The sequence below is a fragment of the Cydia pomonella genome, chromosome 26, assembly GCF_033807575.1.
Source record: "Cydia pomonella isolate Wapato2018A chromosome 26, ilCydPomo1, whole genome shotgun sequence".
Lineage (NCBI taxonomy): Eukaryota > Metazoa > Arthropoda > Insecta > Lepidoptera > Tortricidae > Cydia > Cydia pomonella.
Genome location: NC_084728.1, coordinates 1,438,312 through 1,460,644, shown reverse-complemented (window position 1 = coordinate 1,460,644; position 22,333 = coordinate 1,438,312). Strand labels below are relative to the sequence as shown.

At 37.7% G+C, this 22,333-nt stretch overlaps 1 protein-coding gene across 2 annotated transcripts; it reads right to left on the bottom strand.

The window, feature by feature from the left end:
- Positions 1 to 4,675: 4,675 nt before the first annotated feature.
- Positions 4,676 to 22,264, bottom strand: LOC133531928 (carnosine N-methyltransferase). Of its 2 annotated transcripts, XM_061870359.1 has the most exons (9): positions 21,784 to 22,264; positions 17,396 to 17,549; positions 13,551 to 13,691; positions 12,539 to 12,660; positions 11,125 to 11,275; positions 10,307 to 10,459; positions 9,802 to 9,953; positions 8,379 to 8,460; positions 4,676 to 5,286 (listed from the first exon to the last, which is right to left on the bottom strand). In XM_061870359.1, exons 1-9 carry the CDS (start codon positions 21,870 to 21,872, stop codon positions 5,179 to 5,181), a joined length of 1,152 nt encoding a protein of 383 aa, XP_061726343.1. In that variant the 5' UTR covers positions 21,873 to 22,264; the 3' UTR covers positions 4,676 to 5,178. The 2 variants fall into 2 exon arrangements, with proteins under 2 accessions (XP_061726343.1, XP_061726344.1); XM_061870360.1 differs by lacking the exons at positions 13,551 to 13,691; positions 17,396 to 17,549; positions 21,784 to 22,264 and adding an exon at positions 13,103 to 13,542.
- Positions 22,265 to 22,333: the final 69 nt, after the last annotated feature.

The window sequence follows — 22,333 nt, the reverse complement described above, 5'->3', positions numbered from 1 at the left end:
GATATTTTTCATGCGATTGTCAGTTACAAAACTTACTAGCATTTTTAGGGTTCCGTACTAAAACGGTACAAAAGGAACCCTTATGGTGCGACTCTGTCCGTCCGTCTGTCTAAATATCTCGAAAACTACTTTTTTATACTACGTCGGTGGCAAACAACAAACAAGTATACGGCCCGCCTGATGGTAAGCAGTCTACGTAGCCTATGTACGCCTACAACTCCGGAGGTGTTACATGCGCGTTACCGACCCTAACACTCCGCACCCTCGTTGAGCTCTGGCAACCTTACTCACCGGCAGAAACACAACACTATGAGTAGGGTCTAGTGTTATTTGGCAGGCCTTTGGCTTACCTTTAAACGAGCAATTCTAGTGTATTTATATATTTCGGGGATATCGGAAACGGCTCTAACGATTTCGATGAAATTTGCTATATGGGGGTTTTCGGGGGCGAAAAATCGATCTTAAATCGGTCTTATCGCTGAAAAAACGCGCATTTTTTAGGTTTTATATGTTTTCTGAGCAAAGCTCTGACTCCCAGATATTCATTATATTATTTACTAGTAAGTTTTGTTACTCAACTGAAGATTTATGACTAAAATATATCACTTTTATAGAAATATACAATATTTTATATGTACAGTTGCTAAAATACATTGTTACAGGCATAGACAATATTTTATGACAAAATGTCACCGTCAAGAGACAAATGTCTAAACGTAATGACATATGTCATGGTCAGAAGGCAAGCGGCACTTTAGGTGACATATCAGGAGACATGTCAAATCGAGATGACATATGTCACGTCATCGTCAGGAGTCGAGATGACATTTCGCAGGAACGACGCAGTCCTTTCATTCAAACTGTATATCCTGTCTAAGACATATGCAGCGCCATCTACTGTCATATTCCAATCACGAATTAGTCTTTGAATTTAAAATACAGTTTAAATGTAAGTTCATCAGCGTAGCCAACGTGCCCATCGTTAACGCACCATAGCGAACGAAACGCAACTGTCACTGTCGCACTATATGTAAGTGACGGAGAGAGATGGCTACGCTACGCTACGGAGCGTTAACGATTTGCACGTTAGTTAAGCTAGACTGATTTACCCCCTTATTCATAAACGTCTACTAAAGTTGACAAGCCGCTAATAATCGTTTGTCCCTTTCCATCATACCAATACGTCGAAAAGGGACAAACGATTATTAGCGGCTTGTCAACTTTAGTAGACGTTTATGAATAAGGGGGTAAGTATTTAGGTGACATTTGTCATGCCATCTTGACGGTTAAATTGTCATGACAAATGTTTTATTGTCATTGAAATAGCCTAGGTTTGTGCCCTGACTTTGGATAACCTACCTACAAGTCTTGATATTAATACGATTTTTGCGCAGCGAATAATGGTAACAAAACAACTGTCCTTTATTTTAACTAAATAATAAAAAAAAATGTCGTTTCGAATTTACCCCAAAGCACTCTAATCCAGGGGTTCCCAATCTTTTTCAGTCCGCGTCGCACTTGCAAGTTTAAAATGTAATCTCGTGAGGTCAAACATGGTGAGGAGAATTGCCACACGCAGTGGCGGGGCAAGATCAAAACTTTATGTGGACAAGGTACATTTAGCGAGGCCTTCTGGTGGAGCAAGAAATAACGATCATTTTTACGTTGTGTCAGAGTCCCACGTCACCCACGCCTAAAGTCGCCTCTGGCCTCACGGCGCCCCTCTTTACTGTCTACGGCGCACAGTTTGAGAACCCCTGCTCTAATCCTAATCATAAATTGGCGGGATATACAGACAGCATCGAATAGGTAGCAAACCTCGTTATTAATGTTGCTGTTCATTGAAAGAGTCGGTAAAAATACGTACCCTAAATTCGCCTTTATTAGGAGTGTCCACACCGAGCGAGCCGCCTCGCAAGGAAATTGCCGCGCAAAGCAGCTCGGTCGGTGTAGACGTGCCTCGCCCGCATTGCCTCGGCCTAGCACGTCTCCACCGACCGAGGTGCCTCGCACGGCACTTTCCTCGCGAGGCGGCTCGTTCTGTGCGGGCTCACCTATTAAATAACTTCGCCTGACTAACATTAAATCATAACTTATATGATGAAATTGATAAGCGTTTAGTAATACAACGTTTAGTATAATTTTCAGAATAAAAAAAATAGTCGAAATTAGGGTATTTTAGAATTTTAAAACTAGTTTTACTTACAGTTCTATTTATGTTGCCGACTGTACTGTATGACGCAATTGTACAGTTGTACCAATTTTCACCTCAATGACAAAGAAATACTTAAATAAAAACATGCATTAAAATAAATGACTAAATAACCAGTATAATATATAATCTGAGATATCGAGATATCATAAACTCATTTGGGGGTTAAAACTTCCTTCTATGAAAAAAAATTGGGGGTAGATGGTATATAAAAGACAGCATATTCATAGTATCATATTTTTTCAGATAGGCTTACGCTCAGCTCACGTAGGCTTTAGCGATTTCGATGAAATTTACAATATAGGTTGTCTAAGTACCCACAACACAAGCCTTATTGAGCTTACTGTGGGACTTAGTCAATTTGTGTAATAATGTCCTATAATATTTATTTATTTATTGGTGTGTGTGAAGTCCCCAATCCGCATTGTGCTAACGTGGCTGCCTGTTACCACGTGCAGTGAGACGTAAAATATATATATATATATATATATATATATATATATATATATATATGGTCGTGATGATGACACAATCATTGGTTTTAGGATATAAAGTCTAATTTCATGAATTTTCGAATGAATGCCTGCATAAAAATAGCAATATGATAGATTTTTTGCCGCTACCAAGGACGAATTAAAGGACAATGCGGTTAATACCGGTTTATGTCGGTTTTACTCCGTACTTTCATAAGAACGCGAAAGGTTTAAGAACTTGATTGTAACCGAAAAAACCGGTTTATTCAACGAACGACGAGGTCGGCCGGCCTGTTAGTGGCGCTTAAACAAAGATGCCAACATAAGAGGAAACCGGTTTTTATTGTTCTAAACCGGTTGTTCTAACTGTAAACTTATGGAAATGTTCTCTTAAAACCGGTTTTACGAACGAAACCGAAATGAAAAGGTTTTGCGCCAAGTACACGATTACGGTTTGGAAATTTAACCGGTTTTCGAGCCTTGGCCTATTTATTTTGTGACAATTTTTTTGACAAATTCCAAAATGTCGCACAAATTAACGAACCAAAATTGCTCCGAACATCCCGAGAGCCGAACACCCCCGAACAACTGAGTGATACACCATTGGCAGCAGCTCGTATGCTTGTTTGCCACCATCCCGAAGGAGTTTATAATATCTCTTGAACTGTACTTGAACTTACTTTGACTAAACTTGGCATTTTCACTAATTAAACTAAAATAACAATTTAGAAAAACAAAACAAGTAACATTTGGACACTGTAAAAACCATTAACTTGTATATGGTTATGATGGTTGCGATTTTATCGTCTATAGTGTCATGCGTCACCAACGCACATACTTGACGGCCAAGACAGACGATAAACGGGCGACCATGATAGCCCGGTATTATAACAATTATATCAGACAGAAATATCGATGAATATGATAAAAATATAGCTGTCTCACTTAGTTGCTTTTGCTTTCCACCCAATACAAAATTATCTCCTTAATTTTAACACTACATTCGTAAATATTTATTTTTCATGAGTACAATCGATGGACATACTATATATACAAGCTATTTTAGTATGAGTGTTTCTACGTTTTGACCGTTCTGTATGGGTATTTTCAGAAAATAAAACGATTTTTGGATCATTTCTACTTATCTACTTAGAATCACGAGTGATATTTGATATTAAAAAAAATGTTATGTGACGCATTTTCACATAAATGTACAACATACACCAAAAAACAGGGTCCTTAATTTTGTATGGAAAATTGTGGAAAATGTTCCCCTTTTTATATTAAAAATCCTTGCGATTCTGAGTAAAAATAGCCCAGAACTTGATAATTTTCAAATAAAAGTAAATGGTAAGGTCAATTCAATACTGCCTAATCCACCCGCGGGAAATACCGTAAACAGCGCTTTAAAAAAAAAATTAGATTATTATCTTCATCGACAAGCAATGATTGCTTTTAGTTTTAGCAGTCAAAAGTAGACATGTGTCATTCATGATTCACGACTGAGTGATTCAAATGAACTATATCTTTTGATTGAACTCACTCTGTAACTCATTTATCTTACTTGTTCGCTCTTTCCCACTCACGATTCCAATGAGCCGAACGAGTGAGACGATGCAAAATGGCGGGATCGTATCACGTGATTCCCCATCTTGGTCGCACTCAAGGCTCGGAACCGGTTTTAATAATACCGGTTTATTTCGGTTTTACTCCGAACTTTCATAAGAACGCGAACGTTTTAAGTACTTTATTGTAACTTAAATAAACCGGCCGGCCTGGTGGTGTGCCGCGTAATGAAACCGGTTTTTATTCTTAATCTAACAAGAACTTTATGTAAATGTTCTAAAAACCGGTTTAAAAATAACGGTTTTAAGAACGAAACCAAAATTAAAAAGTTTTGCGACAAGTACATGATAACGGTTTGGAAATTTAACCGGTTTCCGAACCTTGGTCGCACTTATGGCTGTGTGTACTCTGATTGATTGACATCTCTCTCCACTCGCTCGTGAACAATATAATCTACAGATCCACTGAGCGAAATGAGTGATATATATCCGTAAATGAAAGATATAAATCAATATTTTTGACTCAGAGAAGCTTTTTGCGCATCTATACTCTGTATCTTTAGGTATTTAAATAAAAGTAAACAAAATCTATCCTCAAATGTCTCCTTAAGCCAGTTGAGGGTAGATGAAAACATTACACAATCAAATAATGTAGGTTTAAGTCAAATCGTTCAGTGACAGATCCAGGCGGTTTTGTATTTGGTTGGTTAACCAAAAAATGTCATAACTACCCGAAATGTACAAATTGTTTGTTTACTTTTATTTACATACCTAAAGATACAGAGTATAGCCAAAAGTAGCGCTTTATTGCCTACGGTTGAAAAAATGAAAAATGCGCATAATTTCCCGCAGACGGATTTGGCCGCAGTGACCTTACACTTTTATCTGAAAATTCCCGTATACTTCGTGTAGTTGTGTGGGTCTGTGTTTACATACAGTAAGGTTTCCTGCACACGAAGAACACTGAATCATATTCGTGTTGCATCATCGAGTTGGGGTTTTGGGCGTATTTCGTCTTCACGCCCGTTTGTTCTTTCTGGAAATAAAAAATATAGTTATACAAGGCGAACAGAATGTTCGGTAATCGTTCTAAATTTTTAACCGACTGTGTATAATAAGAAAGAAAGTCCAGCGGCATTAACATGGTCACATTTAAAACGCCTGTCACCATACCTGCCACGTTCTAACAAGTATGTTAGTGCGAAAGTGACGCATGACGCGAGTGGTGATAAAACGCCGACCATGCTACAGCCGCAGACAAACGATATAAAGAAAATCGACTCGACATTGCTCACTTATTTGGCTTTTCATTTTTAACATATTGATTTCATTCTGGAAACTTTCTAAACTAACTCGACATATTTTAACCACACATTCCTGAGGTCATAATGAGCAAAAAAAATTGTATATGAGTTTTGGCCAAAATTTGCGTTTTCTGTACACGATACGTTATTTATCTTTACACTTTGGTGAGAAAAAAAAAACATTACAACGGATAAGTATTTTTTTTTTTATTGACGAATAAAAATTGCGAGTTTACATCACTTAAGGGGCAGTTAAAGAAGCTGTGGCTATCTGACCAGATTTAACTTATTTTGTACTATAAATATATAATTATTGTGTATAATATAGGTATTCTATATATTTGTTATACTCAATGAGCGGAATTCTTCATAGCAAAAATCAAACTATCAGAGGGATTGACCTAACTGTTTTATCGACTTATCGATGTTACGGAATAATATCGCATTATCATATTATCAACTTAAAAGATTATTCTGTCAAATATCAAATATCAAACATTTATTCAGCAAATAGGCCACAGGGGCACTTTTACATGTCCATTTTTACAAACAATAAAAAAAAAAAAAAAAAAAAAAAAAAAAAAAACAATTACAAATATCGAATCTATGAAATAATAAATACTTTATTAGAGATGTATACTGTCTCTAAATGTCAAATTACACAAAAAAAAAACTATGATAAAAAAATAAAACCATAAAATACTAAAATTCTTTAGAGATGTATAAGTCTCTAAGTGTCAGAGATAAAATATAAAAAAATATATTAAATTATCCTTAGAGATGTAGAGGGTCGCCAAGGCTTGAATTTTTATATAAATAATTAAAAGACAAAAAAATTAAAACAGACAAGAACCGAATGAAGTGTCTCACGTTAATGTCACTCAAAAGTAAAGTTACATACTTTAACATAACCTGTACCCCGTGTAAGCTTAAACAGACCGGTCTCCACAAACAGCACCCGTTCACGAGTATGACGTGTATCTCAGCCATCGCCTCCCTCAACCTTCATTCGGGAAAGTGGCAACTTGCATCTCCATATTAAAGTAAATATTAAAGTATAGAGTCCGAATATTCAAACAAATTTGTCCATCCGTACCATTGCCTCCAAAACCTATTATAACTAGGTGGGGCACATGGCTTAATGCAGCTATATATTATGCAGAAAATTTGGAATGTATTGCAGAAGTAATTTCAAACTTAAATTCAAAAGAGTCGGCTGTAATAAGAGAAGCAAAAAGAGTACTTAAGCACAATAATTTGAGAAATGATCTGTTGTACATAAAAGAAAGTTATGGCATTTTATGTGAGTACTACAAATATGCTCCTGTTACTTCAACTGAGGTAGAACGCTCGTTTTCATCTTATAAATGGATCTACAATGAAAAAAGGAGTAATTTGAAAAGTGACAATGTTGAAGAAATAATGTCAATTTTCTTTTACTACAGGGAAGATGAAGAAAACATGTTTAGTACAATTTAGATTTCGACTCTGTTATTTTGAATGAAGATTAGTTACCTACTCTTAGTAATATTTATTTTTAATTTTTCATGATAAGTTTCATATAGAAAATTTAAAATAAAAGTTTTTTCTGTTTTATTCTTTAGTATTTTACTAAAATACAGTGGCGGTCAGCTAATTAGGGTCACCGTTAATTTATTTGTATGTATATCCAAAAGCCTGATTTCATTACTTTAACTTTGTTTCGTTAAGTGACTAATATTTATCGATAAGTCGATAAAACAGTTAGGTCAATCCCTCTGACAGTTTGATTTTTGCTATGAAGAATTCCGCTCATTGGTTATACTATTACTTCTATTTTATTATTTAATTTTTTTTTTTCGTTCTCGTTTATAATTTTATTGACTTTCCTCTAGTCTATTGTACTCAGTACTTTATTTGTCTACCATTCTTCATCAACTCTCATCTACTCAAAGGTTGACTGGAAGAAATCCCTTAAAGGGATAAGTTCGCCTTTGTACTGCTTATCCTGTGCCATATTTATATTTTGTCTTTTGTGCACTAAAGAGTTTATACATACATACACTTTAATTTCTGTCAATAGGTATGTCTAAACCAAGTCACATAGTGGTAGCGTCACAGCTAAAAAGGCATTTTTCACTAAGTTATAACAGAAATAAATTTTCACAATTTTTTAAATTATCTCTAAACCAAGATCGATTTTAGAAAACTTCGTATGACATTTTAGTCTCTAAATGCGGTCAAGAATACACCTTTAAAATCGTTCGGGTAATAAGGTATTTGACTACTAGTCAAATCAGTTTCTTTTTTCGAACTGTCAAAACGATTTGCTACTATGGAATGAAACACTAGCAAATGACGTCACAGTCAAGTTACCTACTCTTTATAGTTATATACGAATTATAAAATGGAAATAGTGTCTAAATATAACTGCTGTCTAACTCTATTAACACATTCACTGCCAGACAAACGGCGCACTACCCCAGAAACCGGTGGTCTATAGCTGCGTACAAAACAACCCGCCCAGCGGGTTGTCAGGCATCTGAACAAAGTTCACGAGCGCCCACCAGGTGGGTTCCCGGCAGTGAATGTGTTAATGTTGTGGTGCTTTATATCGTGCATGGTGTGAAATAATTTATTAAATACAGTCAAATACCCTATTGGCACACGGTGTATATTTTTTAGAACTAATCATTCGCATGTTATTGCTATGCCTACTTGAATAAACGCGCACAACACGATGCTTTAGAACTAAATCTTACATCAGTCATTTATACTTTATAAGATTATGCTGGAACGATTTATGCCGAAGATAGTAATATCATATACAGTCATCAATATTTACCAATATGTCGAAGCCGATGTCTCTAATAATCTCCAGTAGAATGTCATATGGTGGCTCAATGCTGCTCTCTGATGGCATGTCACTGCAACAATAGTACATTCCGATTAGCGGTCCGCGCCACGCCCTAAGCTCGGAACCGGTTTTTAAAATACCGGTAAATTCGGTTTTGCTCCGAACTTTTATAAGAACACGACCATTTTAAGAATTGTAACCTAAAAAACCGGTTTATTCGACGAGCGACGCAACAGTTCGTCGGCCTGGTGGTGTGCCACGTAAACATAGACACCGACGTAAGAAACCGGTTTTTAATGTTCTAATCCGGTTAATTTGACAAGAACTGTTCTCATAAAAACCGGTTTAAAAATAACTGTTTTTTGTGCCATACCGAAATTAAAAGGTTTTCCGCCAAGTAAATAATAACGGTTTGAAAATTTAACCGGTTTCAGAGCCTTGGTCACGCCGGCGCGCCGCCACCGCCGCAGAATCGTCGAAAAAGTTCGAGGTTACTTTTTCGATTTTTCGTTATGTGGCGATGAGTCAGTGTGTATCAATGTGCATGCCCATACAATAGCGCCGCTGTTTTTTTTTTCCGTCTTTTATTAATATTTTAGGGGTTCAAAGTAAGATGCGCCCATACTTTCCGTTCCTATAAACGCAAATAGAAAATATTTTAAAAAATGCAATGGCATTATATGTTAAATTGGACACTTGAAAATGTCTTTCCACGATAAAAAAGAAAAAAATAAAAACACCTTGTATGGAGGATCCAGTAGCCGCCGGGCTCTAGGATAGCGTATATCCTCTCTATGAACTCTAGTATTACTGACATTACCTGTAGTGGTACAGCAGGGGTCCGAGGTTGATCCAGTAGCCGCCGGGCTCTAGGACAGCGTATATCCTCTCTATGAACTCTAGTATTACTGATATTACCCGTAGTGGTACAGCAGGGGTCCGAGGTTGATCCAGTAGCCGCCGGGCTCTAGGACAGCGTATATCCTCTCTATGAACTCTAGTATTACTGATATAACCTGTAGTGGTACAGCAGGGGTCCGAGGTTGATCCAGTAGCCGCCGGGCTCTAGGATGGCGTATATCCTCTCTATGAACTCTAGTATTACTGACATTACCTGTAGTGGTACAGCAGGGGTCCCAGGTTGATCCAGTAGCCGCCGGGCTCTAGGATAGCGTATATCCTCTCTATGAACTCTAGTATTACTGACATTATTACCTGTAGTGGTACAGCAGGGGTCCGAGGTTGATCCAGTAGCCGCCGGGCTCTAGGACAGCGTATATCCTCTCTATGAACTCTAGTATTACTGATATTACCTGTAGTGGTACAGCAGGGGTCCGAGGTTGATCCAGTAGCCGCCGGGCTCTAGGACAGCGTATATCCTCTCTATGAACTCTAGTATTACTGATATTACCTGTAGTGGTACAGCAGGGGTCCGAGGTTGATCCAGTAGCCGCCGGGCTCTAGGATGGCGTATATCCTCTCTATGAACTCTATCACGTTGGGCGCGCAGTCTATGAAGAAGCAAGATGCCACGCAGTTCCATTGCTCTGCTTCTGTGTATACCTGGTAGAAATAGTTGGAAATCATTAAAAGATTGTGTCGATTGAAGCCCCGGCTCGTACTAATGATATTTTCGGAACGTATGTGCGATATATCATTTGAATTCCCCAGTCCCTTTTCGGTGAAGGAAAACATCGTGAGGAAACTGGACTAATCCCAATAGGGCTAGGGTTTCTCTCCTGGGTTGGGTGTTCAGATGGAAATCGCTTTCATAAAAACTAGTGCCTAATACACCAGCTTTTGGAATTAGTTGTCAAGCGGACCTGAGTTCCATAACCTGTGGCAAAAGACATGACGGGATGACGATGATGGTATGGAACAGGTCACCATATAAATAATATGAATACAGGACTAACCTTGAGAAAATCTCCAGCAGTCATGGAAAAGTGGTGATTGGGTCGGTCACCACCAGGCCTCACGTCAGGGAATGTGACCCCTTGCAGTTGATGGTCGCAAGTCACATTATTCACGTATTGATGCAACCACGGATGGACCGTATATTTGTTTGCCTGAAACAATAATGTTTATGAATTATAGAATATTTTAAAAGCGTATCTAATAAATACTATGTTTTTTGACTATTCGCCAATAATTAAAACTATATAAACAATAGAAAGAGGTAACATAATAGTTCTTAACAGGTGCTACACTAAAGTCATATACTCCGCCTCAGTGTCAGACAATGCTATAGTCCCTTAGCATAAGAGATGAATCACGGAGTTTTAAAGACATTTTGGCTGCATAACCTATAGTCACGAACTTTGCTTCAGTGGTTGTGAGCGCAACAGTTACAAAATCATCGGTTAAGTAACTTAAGTATGAATTTGCTTGGAAAAAGTAGCTGCATGCTCAGTCTCAGTGCTCGACAATGGTACAGTCATTTAGGGTATGTCTAAAAATAGAATTATCTATGAGTTTTAGATATTTTTATAAAGATAAGTTCACTGAGTTGAGAATGCACTATTTAAACCTATAAAAAGCTTACCTCAGGGCACCAGTTGAGTATGAAATTGCTCGCAAACAGCATGAAAAGCGAAAACTCGTTCCCCTGCCAACTGCAACCTCGAGCTGCGATCTCCCGAGTCTGGCGCAGGAGACTAGCACTTTGATCCTTGTCCATACAGCTATATTCTGTTTCAGTGGTTGTGAAAGCCACACAGATGAAATATCTCACCTCAGGGCATCGGTTGAGTATGAAGTTGCTTGCGAACAGCATAAAGAGCGAGAACTCATTGCCCTGGCAACTGTAACCGCGAGCTGCGATCTCCCACGCGAGGCGCCCGAGCCCAGCACCGGGAACTAGAACTTTAATGCGGCTGCGTTCACTGAAAACAATAATACTATCAATATGATCACAATCAACAGTAAAAGCAATGAGCTTGTTGGGTCGGCAACGCGTGTGTGAACACGAGTTACATGCGCCCATAGGCTGCGGTGGATGCTTAATATCAGGCGGGCCGCACGCTTGTTTGTCACAGTTGTGGTATTAAATAAAATCAATCATTAGCTTGATATTTTTGTGGCAGTTGGGGAACTAGAGCTACTAAAAGTAGTGTGGCAAGGCTCGGAAATGGTCGGAATAGCGGTAAATAACGGTTTATTTCGGTATCACGCCTAGCTTTCACAGGAACACGATCACTAAAGAACTTTATTGTAACCTAAATAAGCCGGTTTATTCGACGCGCGACCAGATAGCCGACCAGCTGGTGGTGTGACTGGTGTGCCGCGTAAACAAACTCTCCGTGCGTAGGAATAAACCGTTTTTATTATTCTAGACCGGTTAGTCAACAACTTTAAAAAACAAGAACTTTAAAAAAACCGGTTTCGCGAACGAAACCGAAATAAAAAGGTTTTTACGGTTTAACGAACGAATCTGAAACAAAAAGGTTTTAACGGTTTATCGAACGAAAGAACATGATAATGGAAATTTAACCGGTTTCTGAGCCTTGGTAAGTGGTTATTACCAACCGACTGAATTACGTGGTTAACCTATAACTGCAAATCAGAAGTCAGTTGAGCTCGCGACAATACACGTGGGGTCATTTCTAAGCTCTAGTTCGTTGCCTAAAGCAGCGGTATAACATTACAATATCGATACATTATACCGGTTAGGCCGCGCGGCTCCGATATAAAGGTATCGCTACCGTTTTAAAATAACAACAGCTTCATCCAATAGGAACCAAGTTGGCGCAGGGCGCGGGCGGCTTGGCAACGACGCCTAAGCTGATAGGATATCTTTATGAAAGCGGTAAAGCTACCCAAAAGAATAACGGTACCGTTATTTTTCGGTAGCGACATAAATTTATTCGGCTACCTATATTCTGTTTTTTTATTCCGTAGACTAAAATGACATTTCATGTGGTACTAAGAAATGTCATGTCTTACATATGAAACGTCATTTTAGTCTACGGAATAAAAAAACAGACCTTAAATGGTTCGGATTAAACCGGTATGACGTCATACCGTTATATAAAGATCGTTATTTTTCGTTTATAGGTGGGACAGCAATAGAATTATGCGCGTACAATAGAGATAGCAGCAGGCGGGACAATTTACGAAAATCTATATGGAACGCGTCTCTGCTTTACCTGTATTCGTCCAGTGGGAACCTCTCCTCCATTTCCTCCAATATCGGCTTGTAGCACTGATCTCGTTCCGCGGCACCGAGGGCGCTCCAATCGCGGACTATGTTCTTCAGTACTGACACTACCTGGAAGACAGAAGCAATTTGTAGACTCGGTAGATGGCGCTGTACTTTTTATTTTATTATAAACATGGCTAAAATGGGTATATTTTAGGATGCACTGGCTATGCAGGAACTTCTAGAATGGAGAGAAAGCACAAGACGCGTCCACTTGGTAAATCAAAGAGAATTTGAAATAGAGGTGTATTATCAAAGAAAACTTTGTAGCCACGTGGATTTGCTGCCATCTTTCAATATTTAATTAAAACTTTTAGAAGGCCATTTGACTTTGATCCTTATTTTTTCACAGATATGTGTTCAATTTGTTAAATATCAAAAAGTGGCGCCGTATATAAAAGTATGCATCGTGCTGCATCTCATGCTGCTTGTGCGAGCTGATCTCGCAGTTGTTGAAGTTGCAGCCAACTCTCCGACCCATTGCTCCCGTTGTCTGTCTGTCTGTCTGTACCTTATCAACGTCGTGCTGCATCTCATGCTGCTTGTGCGAGCTGATCTCGCAGTTGTTGAAGTTGCAGCCAACTCTCCGACCCATTGCTCCCGTTGTCTGTCTGTCTGTCTGTACCTTATCAACGTCGTGCTGCATCTCATGCTGCTTGTGCGAGCTGATCTCGCAGTTGTTGAAGTTGCAGCCAACTCTCCGACCCATTGCTCCCGTTGTCTGTCTGTCTGTCTGTATCTTATCAACATCGTGCTGCATCTTATGCTGCTTGTGCGAGCTGATCTCGCAGTTGTTGAAGTTGCAGCCAACTCTCCGACCAATTGCTCCCGTTGTCTGTCTGTCTGTACCTTATCAACGTCGTGCTGCATCTTATGCTGCTTGTGCGAGCTGATCTCGCAGTTGTTGAAGTTGCAGCCAACTCTCCGACCCATTGCTCTCGTTGTCTGTCTATCTGTACCTTATCAACGTCGTGCTGCATCTTATGCTGCTTGTGCGAGCTGATCTCGCAGTTGTTGTAGTTGCAGCCGAAACTCTCCGCGCCATTGCTCCCGTTGTCCGTCGTCGTGTGGTCCACGTTCTCGAACATTGTGTCCACGTCCTGGGGAATAATTATAGGATTTATACACACCCTACTATAATCATAGAATAGTATTTCATACATAACAACGATTGATAATAAACATAGATGACGATCTATCATATTGTGCCACTGTTTAGTTCGCTAATGGCGGCCCGTTGTCATAGTCGTAGTAAGAAGTATTCAAATTTAATATTTAACAAAACAAATGCCTTATTGTGCGGTTAAATAATTTCCTTCTCGTTCCAACAAACACTGAAAAATATGGGGTTACCTTTCACGTATAATTTAGGTAGGATCAAATTATTTTGATTGGATGATATGAAGTTTTATTTGATGATATCTATGACACTTCATTTTTATATCGAGTATTAGCTATCATGTCAAATGTTTGTAAACAGTTTATGGTAGTTTAGCACATTCATTAATTTAGAAATGTAACATTTAAATAGACATAGACATTTAATTTATTTAGAAATGTAAAAGTACACTTCATCAATTATTTTTTAAGACCAACCAAAAGCGACTTGTTGGAACTGTTATAGGAATCATCACTCGACGCGTGAAGTATACGACACTTAGATAACAAATGTGACATCTTACATGAAAAGGTACCTTATGAGGGTTTCTAGTTACGGAGATATTCAATGTTTTGTAAAAATCGGTAAAAATAGTGATTTTTATTTTATGTCTATTTAGTAAACTGTACGTTACGACACGCCTTTGCCTGTCTTTATTTTTATTATAGGTCAACTACAAGCTGAATAATATGCTTCTAAAGTTTAGTGCAAAAGGCCTAATGGCGGTGTAATTTAGAAATGTTAGAAAATAGATAGGCCTGTTTGGTATTGCTGCAGAACCAATGAAAAAATTTGTTCTTTATGTGATTCCTGAGTCGTGTGCTACAGGTAAAGGAGCGAACGTTGTTATTTCTTTCCTACACGACTTTTTTGAGAATTTCGCTATAGGAGAAACAGATGTAGTTTGTCACGCAGATAATTGTGCGGGACAAAATAAAAACAATTATCTTATACAATACGCATTGTGGCGCGTAATGACTGGAAGACACAAAAGCTTTCAATTATCGTTTCTACCAGTGGGCCACACCAAATTCGCTCCCGACCAGTATTTTGGATTGTTCAAAAAGAAATTCAAAAGACAAAAGGACGGATTCTATAATCTCAGTCATGGTCGGGAACGAGTCTGGTGATACCATTAATGTAAAAACTTATGATTGGGTAATTTTTTTTAAATCCAAGAAACCATTCACCGTACCACAGCTACTTTCGTACAGTCATTTTAATACTGACCCATCTTCAATTGGTCAAGTTTTATGCAAAAAATCAATATCTGACGGAATTGATGCCCAGCACTTTGTGTTTAAAAATACATTTGATCACGACGAAATGCCTGAAGTCCAACCACAAGGGCTTTCGCATGAGAGGCAAAAATATCTTTTTGAAAAAATTTGACAATTTGTTCCACCTGAATCAAAAGACATACTTTGCCCCACACCCCAACTCCCAGTATCACGGGATGAAGATCCTTTGGAATCTCTTCCCGAAGCGTTTCCTTTGCAAGCTCTTCCCGAAGTGCTTCCTCCTCAGTCTCAGCCCAGTTCCAGTGGTCTGGTGTCTGTTCCAAAACGTAAGAAGCCTACATGCGCATACTGTGGTGAAGTGGGTCATAGAAACCAAGTACGTGGCGGTGTCTATTTTTGTTAGAAAAGGCGTTCTGAACAAGCAAATCCTTAATATCATGTAACTGAGCCATAAGGCACCTTTTCTTTGCATGTAGTGTATTTGTTGTTTTTAAATAATATTATGACAAAGAACTGATTATATTCGTAATTATTAAGTATTAAGAGAATAATAGAAATTAATGGAAGCGTTTTTGAGAATGTACAACATAGTAATTGATTGATTGTACGTCAGTAGTCAGTAGTAGATGTTAATCTCCATAAGGTACCTTTTCGTAAATGTATGGAACAAAGACTGTTATATTTATGTAACTTTAAGTGCCTCAAAAAGTAAAAATGAGTGTCTAATAACGTTGTTGAAAGTTTTATATTATGTCAATTAAAGACTTTTGTTGATTTATGTAGAAAAATTATATAGTTTGTTACTTTAAGACTCAAAACTGTCATTATCTGTGATTTTGCATGAAAATATTAAAAATATTTTTTTCCTTTGAATTTTTTGTTTTCTTTTTTTATTTATTTTCTTTGGTAGTCATTGTACAATACATAGATATACAAATCTGACATTCTTGACGCGAAAAAAAGGAAAACTTAAGCTAAACACGATTTCTTAAAAATTGGCTAGTAGGCATATTAATTGATAAATTTAAAGGTTTGGTAGTATACTTACATGACTTGTTTTAATATTTTCTGATAAAAGAAAGCCCAAAGAATCATTTTTCGTAGCCCACTATGTAACTTCCAGCACGAACATAGTTTTTGAAAGAGTTAAACTTCATTTGCCAATTTCTTGAAATCACTGACTTAGCAATGCAAATTTCAAAAATTTATATCTCGGTAATTATGCAACCTAGGAAGCTGATTTTTTATTCTATCGATAGCTTAAAAGCTATAGATTATTAGGGTATGCTTAACTCAATACCCGCCATAAGGTACCTTTGCCCGTGGGATGTCACAAATTACTTTGATAATTATATGCATCACACTGTTTTTCGCGTCCAGACACTTCATAAACTTGGACAGGTAGGACTTGTATTTCTCTTCGCTGGTTCGTGGACGGCAGTTTGACTATCTTCTCTTCTGTATATTGACGTATGGGGTGTAGGTAATTTGATAAAATTACCTTGATAATTAGATGCACCACGCTGTTGTACACATTCAGGATGTGTTGTTTCCTGACATTTCTTAAACTTGAACTCATATTTCTGAGATATCTCGATCCGACGCTGGTGCGTGGACAGCAGTTATTCGATTATTATCTTTTGCATTCTATCGTATCCCTACCCGTATTGATGACTGATTTGAGTAAAGCATTTGACAAAGTAAACCCTGTGCAATTACTGGATAAACTTTCAAGATGCGCCATTGGTGAGCCATTGTTGAGTTGCTTCAGATCATATCTGATGGACCGTAAAGTGTCTGTGTCGATTAAAGGGGAGCAGTCAAAGCCATTTTTTTGCCTCGTCAGGTGTAGCGGGTGCCTCAAGGATCACATTTAGGCCCCCTGCTCTTTTTAATTTTTAACGACATGGTCAACTGCTGTAGAATTCTGAAGCCTATCTTAGCTAAGACAAAGAGAATTTGAAATAGAGGTGGATTGTCAAAGAAAAGTTTGTAGCCACAGTAAATTTACTGCCATCTTTCAGTACATGATTAAAATTTTTAGAACGCCATTTGACTTTGATCCTTATTATTTCACGGATATGTGTTAAATTTGTTAAATATCAAAAAGTGGCGCCATCTAATAGATCAAAGGCCAAAGGTATGGCGGCATTGTTTCGAACGATGGCGCCACAACCTTTAGCCGATGTCCGGTAAGATGGCGCCACTTTTTGATATTTAACAAATTTAACATATATCAGTGAAAGAATAAAGATCAAAGTCAAATGGCGGTCTAAAAGTTTTAATCATGTGTCGAAAGGTGGCAGTAAATTTACTGTGGCTACAAAGTTTACTGTGGCTACAAAGTTTTCTTTGACAATCCACCTCTATTTCAAATTCTCTTTAGCTTAGATAACGAGATTACCTTGATAATTAGATGCACCACGCTGTTGTTCACGTCCAGACACTTCTTAAACTTGGACAGGTAGGACTTGTACTTCTCTAGCCGGCGCTGGTGCGTGGACGGCAGTTTGGCGATCATTTTCTCTGACTTCTGTATTCTATCGAGACTGCATAGTCTGAGAATGAGTTAGAAATTATTTATTAAGTTTTTTGACAAATATTTTGATGTGAGCTTTTATTGCCAACTGTACTTTTCTTTCAACTGTTTACTGCTACTCCACTGAGTAGCAGATGCCTCACTAGGTAGTTCTAGAGTTAGACCAAACTAACTCTGCAGCGAATTTGCAAGCACAGAGCATGGAAGTGTTATTTTAAATGTCATAATTTCATAAACATTTCACGATTATTATAACACTTCCACACTCTTTGCTAGAAAACCGCTGCAGAATTAGCTTGGTCTAACTCCTGGAACTGTCTCAATGAGTAGCACAACACAACTATTCAAGAGAGGGCGTAAAGCCAGGAAATCAGAAGGGAACAAAAGATATGGCGAGCCGCGCGATACTTGCGACGGAAGATAAATGGTAAATCATGTCTTGTATGGGAGCAACCTTCGTTATTCGTTATTCGTATTCGCGGGCTGGGTTTCCGCAACTCGACGTCGCAATTCGCGCCTATTTTGCGTGATGGAGCAACCTTAAATATTAATTTTATTCTGTTTTTTAGTATTTGTTGTTACAGCGGCAACAGAAATACATCTGTGAAAATTTCAACTGTCTAGCTATCATGGTTCATGAGATACAGCCTGGTGACAGACGGATGGACAGCAGAGTCTCAGTCATATATTTACCCTTTGGGTATGGAACCCTAAAAAATGAAATCTATTATTATCATGTATAAGAAGCTGGCGGTTAGATCTAAGGAGCTTGTTACACCTTCCTGAATTTAGTAACTGGAGACACAAGGGAGAACTTTCGTAAAAACTAGTGCCCACGCCAATTCTGGGAATTCGTTGACAAGCAGACCCCAGGCTCCCATGAGCCGTGGCAAAAATGCCGGGACAATGCGAGGAAGAACGAAGACACAAGGGAGGTCTTCATCTAACTTCTACTATTGCTGCATCTCTGTCATCAGTCCCTAAATTCAGGAAGCTGTTTAATTAAAGATCCTAATCTTATCCTTTTATTTTATTTGTAAAGACACATTTTATAAATTCTGATACATACATTTTTTTTTTTTTGTTATACCATGTTGGTGGCAAACAAGCATACGGCCCGCCTGATAGTAAGCAGTCTCTGTTGCCTATGGACGCCTGCAACTCCAGAGGTGTTACATGCGCGTTGCCGACCCTAACAACCCTCCTACCCCTCGTTGAGCTCTGGTAACCTTACTCACCGGCATCGGCAGGAACACAACACTATGAGTAGGGTCTAGTGTTATTTGGCTGCGGTATTCTGTAAGGTATCCTTTAAAAACCTGTACACTCCTTTTTGAAGAGCCCCATACTGTATACCCTCGGGAAAACCTCGGCAGGGAGCTCATTCCACAGCAATTATCAATTTATCAGGACCAATTTTCTTATACAAGTTTCTTATAACTAAATATTATAGGACATTATTACACAAATTGATGAAGTGCCACAGTTAGCTCAATAAGGCTTGTTTTGTGAGTACTTAGACAATGATATACATAATATAAAAATACTTAAATACATAGAAAACACCCATGACTCAGGAACAAATATTCATGCTTATCAAACAAATAAATGCCCTTTCCAGGATTTGAACCCGGAACCATTGGCTTCATAGGCATGGTCACTACTCACTAGGTCAGACAGGTTTTCAATACTTGGTCAGGTCATACCTTACATATAAACTTTTAATTGTATACTAAGACATTTTGGCCATAAGATACCTCTTGATAAAGTAACTTTTTAGACAAGGATGGAACCAAAATAAATCATCATAGGTAGGGATTGCAAACCGGATTGATTTTCAATCCGGCCGGATTTTGGCCTTAATCCGGCCGGACCGGATCCGGTTTGGTATAGGGATATTAAAGTTAATAAAATGACATATTTCTGTAGTTTTTTTTGTGTAAGTAATAAAAGAAATAAAGGATATTTTTTCAAACGTATTCCGAAACCAATAATTTGAAGTGAATAAATAAGTGTTTAACAATAAATTAGAACTTGGTAGTAAGTGTTAAAATGTCAATCTCACTTTAAAAACAAAATTTTAAATCTAAGTCATTTATTTTATTTAACCATTCACAAAACTACAGTGCATAAATTTACGTTTGTTATAAATTTGATTGGTTTCCAAAGTCCGATGATGGAATGTGGGGTGGGAATTGGAACTCCTTGGAAGGACAAGTTTTCGTAACTGTTCTTAGATTGACTTATTTTTAGCAAGAGATGAAGGAAATTGCATAGAATTGGTTGAAATTATAAAGACAAAAGATTCTCTCTTGAATTTGAGTAGAAAATAATCTACTTATATCTTATCATATGTATCGGAGAAACCTGAAGTTTATCATATATTCATTTACACATATTTATGAGCCCAACTCTAGTCGGCAGAGTACTGCCGATTTATTCCTGCCTTTTTGTTTAGTTATGATCTCCTGTCACATTATGCCTCAATATTAACTTTCTCTTTAGCATAAATCACAAATGCCTTCCATAGCATCTCCATCCTTATATTTTTCCTTATATTACAGTATTTATGTAATCGTCGTATCGTGCCACTATCATGAAAGAAGAAGAAAACCCTATTCGGTTTCCAATCATTTATCTTACTAAATTTAAACTTTTGCATTCGTTTTTTGTTCTGTTCAACTTCATACCTTTCATCTGTTGCCTCTACCTCATCCAAAAGGCACAGCATATGCTGTGTTTAAGCACTTGTTTTATTTTACCGGATCCGGTGATTTTAGCCGGATCCGGCAGCTCCTGAAATGAAAGTACCGGATCGGACCGGATTGCAATCCCTAATCATAGGCCTACAAATATCATACAACACAAATCATGCTAATCATATAAAAAACTGGCCTCTATAAGTATACCTTATTGTTCAAGTCAAGACATAATATTCTAATGGAAATAACACTATTATAAACCTAGTTTCTCTGTATGCACCTAGTATAAACAGGTTAACAGATAACAAAATGCATTTGTTTGTTTTTATCTAAATTGATTAGGCAATCAGGATGATGCAACCTGTGTCTAATTATAGAAATATAGTTTATCAAATAATTGCATGAATGTATGCACCAAACACCTACACTATTAATGAATAGGGCTTCAGACTATTATAGTTAGTTAGTTAGTGTTAGTGCTTCTGGGCATTTTCCGCAAATCGACAACCATTATGTCTATTTTGCATGAAACGAGGTAGCGCTACTCTAACCACCCCAGCTCCTCCACGAAGCCTAGCAAAGTTTTGAGGTTGCTAACTGCCTCTCCTAGTGTGCACGGAGTCCCTAGATATTTGTTCCTGTATACTTCTACCTGTTTGCAGTCTAGGAGAATATGTTTTGTTGTTTCTTCTTCTTCCATGCACACTCTGCACATGGGGCTGCCTGTTTTACCCATATTGTGTAGGTTTTTGTTAAGTGTCTGTTGTCCTGTAATTAATTCTATTATTTTACATAGTTGGTGTCTGGGTGTTTTCAGTAGTATTTTGGTGAGCTTGTGGTTCAGTTCCAGTAAAAGACTATAATATTATAAATTAATAAAAGAAGGATTCAGCCAAATCAACAAGAAAACAACACATTGAACTTACTTTTTTACTATTATGTATGCTCTTAAAAAAGTAATAATTAAAAAAAAAACATAAGGTAAACATTTTCATATCTATGATTCTTTAGTATTGCTTAATATTGTAACAGAATTTACAATGTACATACATTAAAAATGATTCATAAATAATTCACAAATAAATAATAAAAAATAAAATTGATAAATAAACATACACACAACAAATATAATGAAATACATAAAAATTAAATCTCCTTATAAAAAAATAACTTTAAAAAAAGCAACACCATTCAATGTACCTATTTTTACAGCATTCCATTTAAACAAGAACAATACATTATTTATTCAACACATTAGACCCATTTACCTATTAGACAAGCAACACAAAGATAATTAGCCTTGAGAAGTACGGCAAACACGAACCATAGCATCAAGGATGCAGGGTCACCGGTCCACACGTGTAAGCGACATAAACAAACCTTTTGTTATACCTAACCAGGCTAATTTAATCGTCACCCACTTACAACAAAGAACTGTTGCCAAGCGGAAATTTAACCTCTTCGAGACGAAAAACGCGCCGGAAAGCTTAAAAAAAAGTAATAAATCAAGGCATAGGGTAGATTAAAGTTTTTTTTAAAGGATTTACTTACTTATAATATTTAAAAGCGGTCACAACGGCGCGAAAGTGGGCTCGCTCCTTCGCCTCGTCTATTTCGTCTGCTGCGGTGTTTGAAGACATTTTTCTAGCTTTTATAGGGCGCCTGTATAAAAATAAGGCGTTGGTCCAGCTAGAGGTGATATCAATCACCGTAATTAGTTAGAAATAGAATGAAAATTCTCGGTGTTCTTCCTTCCTTCGGCCGTCACCTCGTCCCGCCTGCCGCCTGCGCTGCGCCCCGCCCGATCATAAACTGTCAGCTGTCACTGTCAGTGTCAACGTCCATTCAGGCGTTTTTACCATTGGTGAAGTTCAGTTAATAGTCTTAATGTTGGCTATAGTGATTTGAAGTGCAAAAAAATCTGAAACAATGAAAATGAATGTACAATTTCAGTTTATCAACGTAAGCATATGTGATTAAAAGATAAGAATCCCATTTCAGATATTTAATATTACCTAAAGTTCACACAAATACACCTTTTAATAGTCGATTTATAACAAATTAATGAAATGCTAATTAACCTGCAGTAATTAAGGCACGA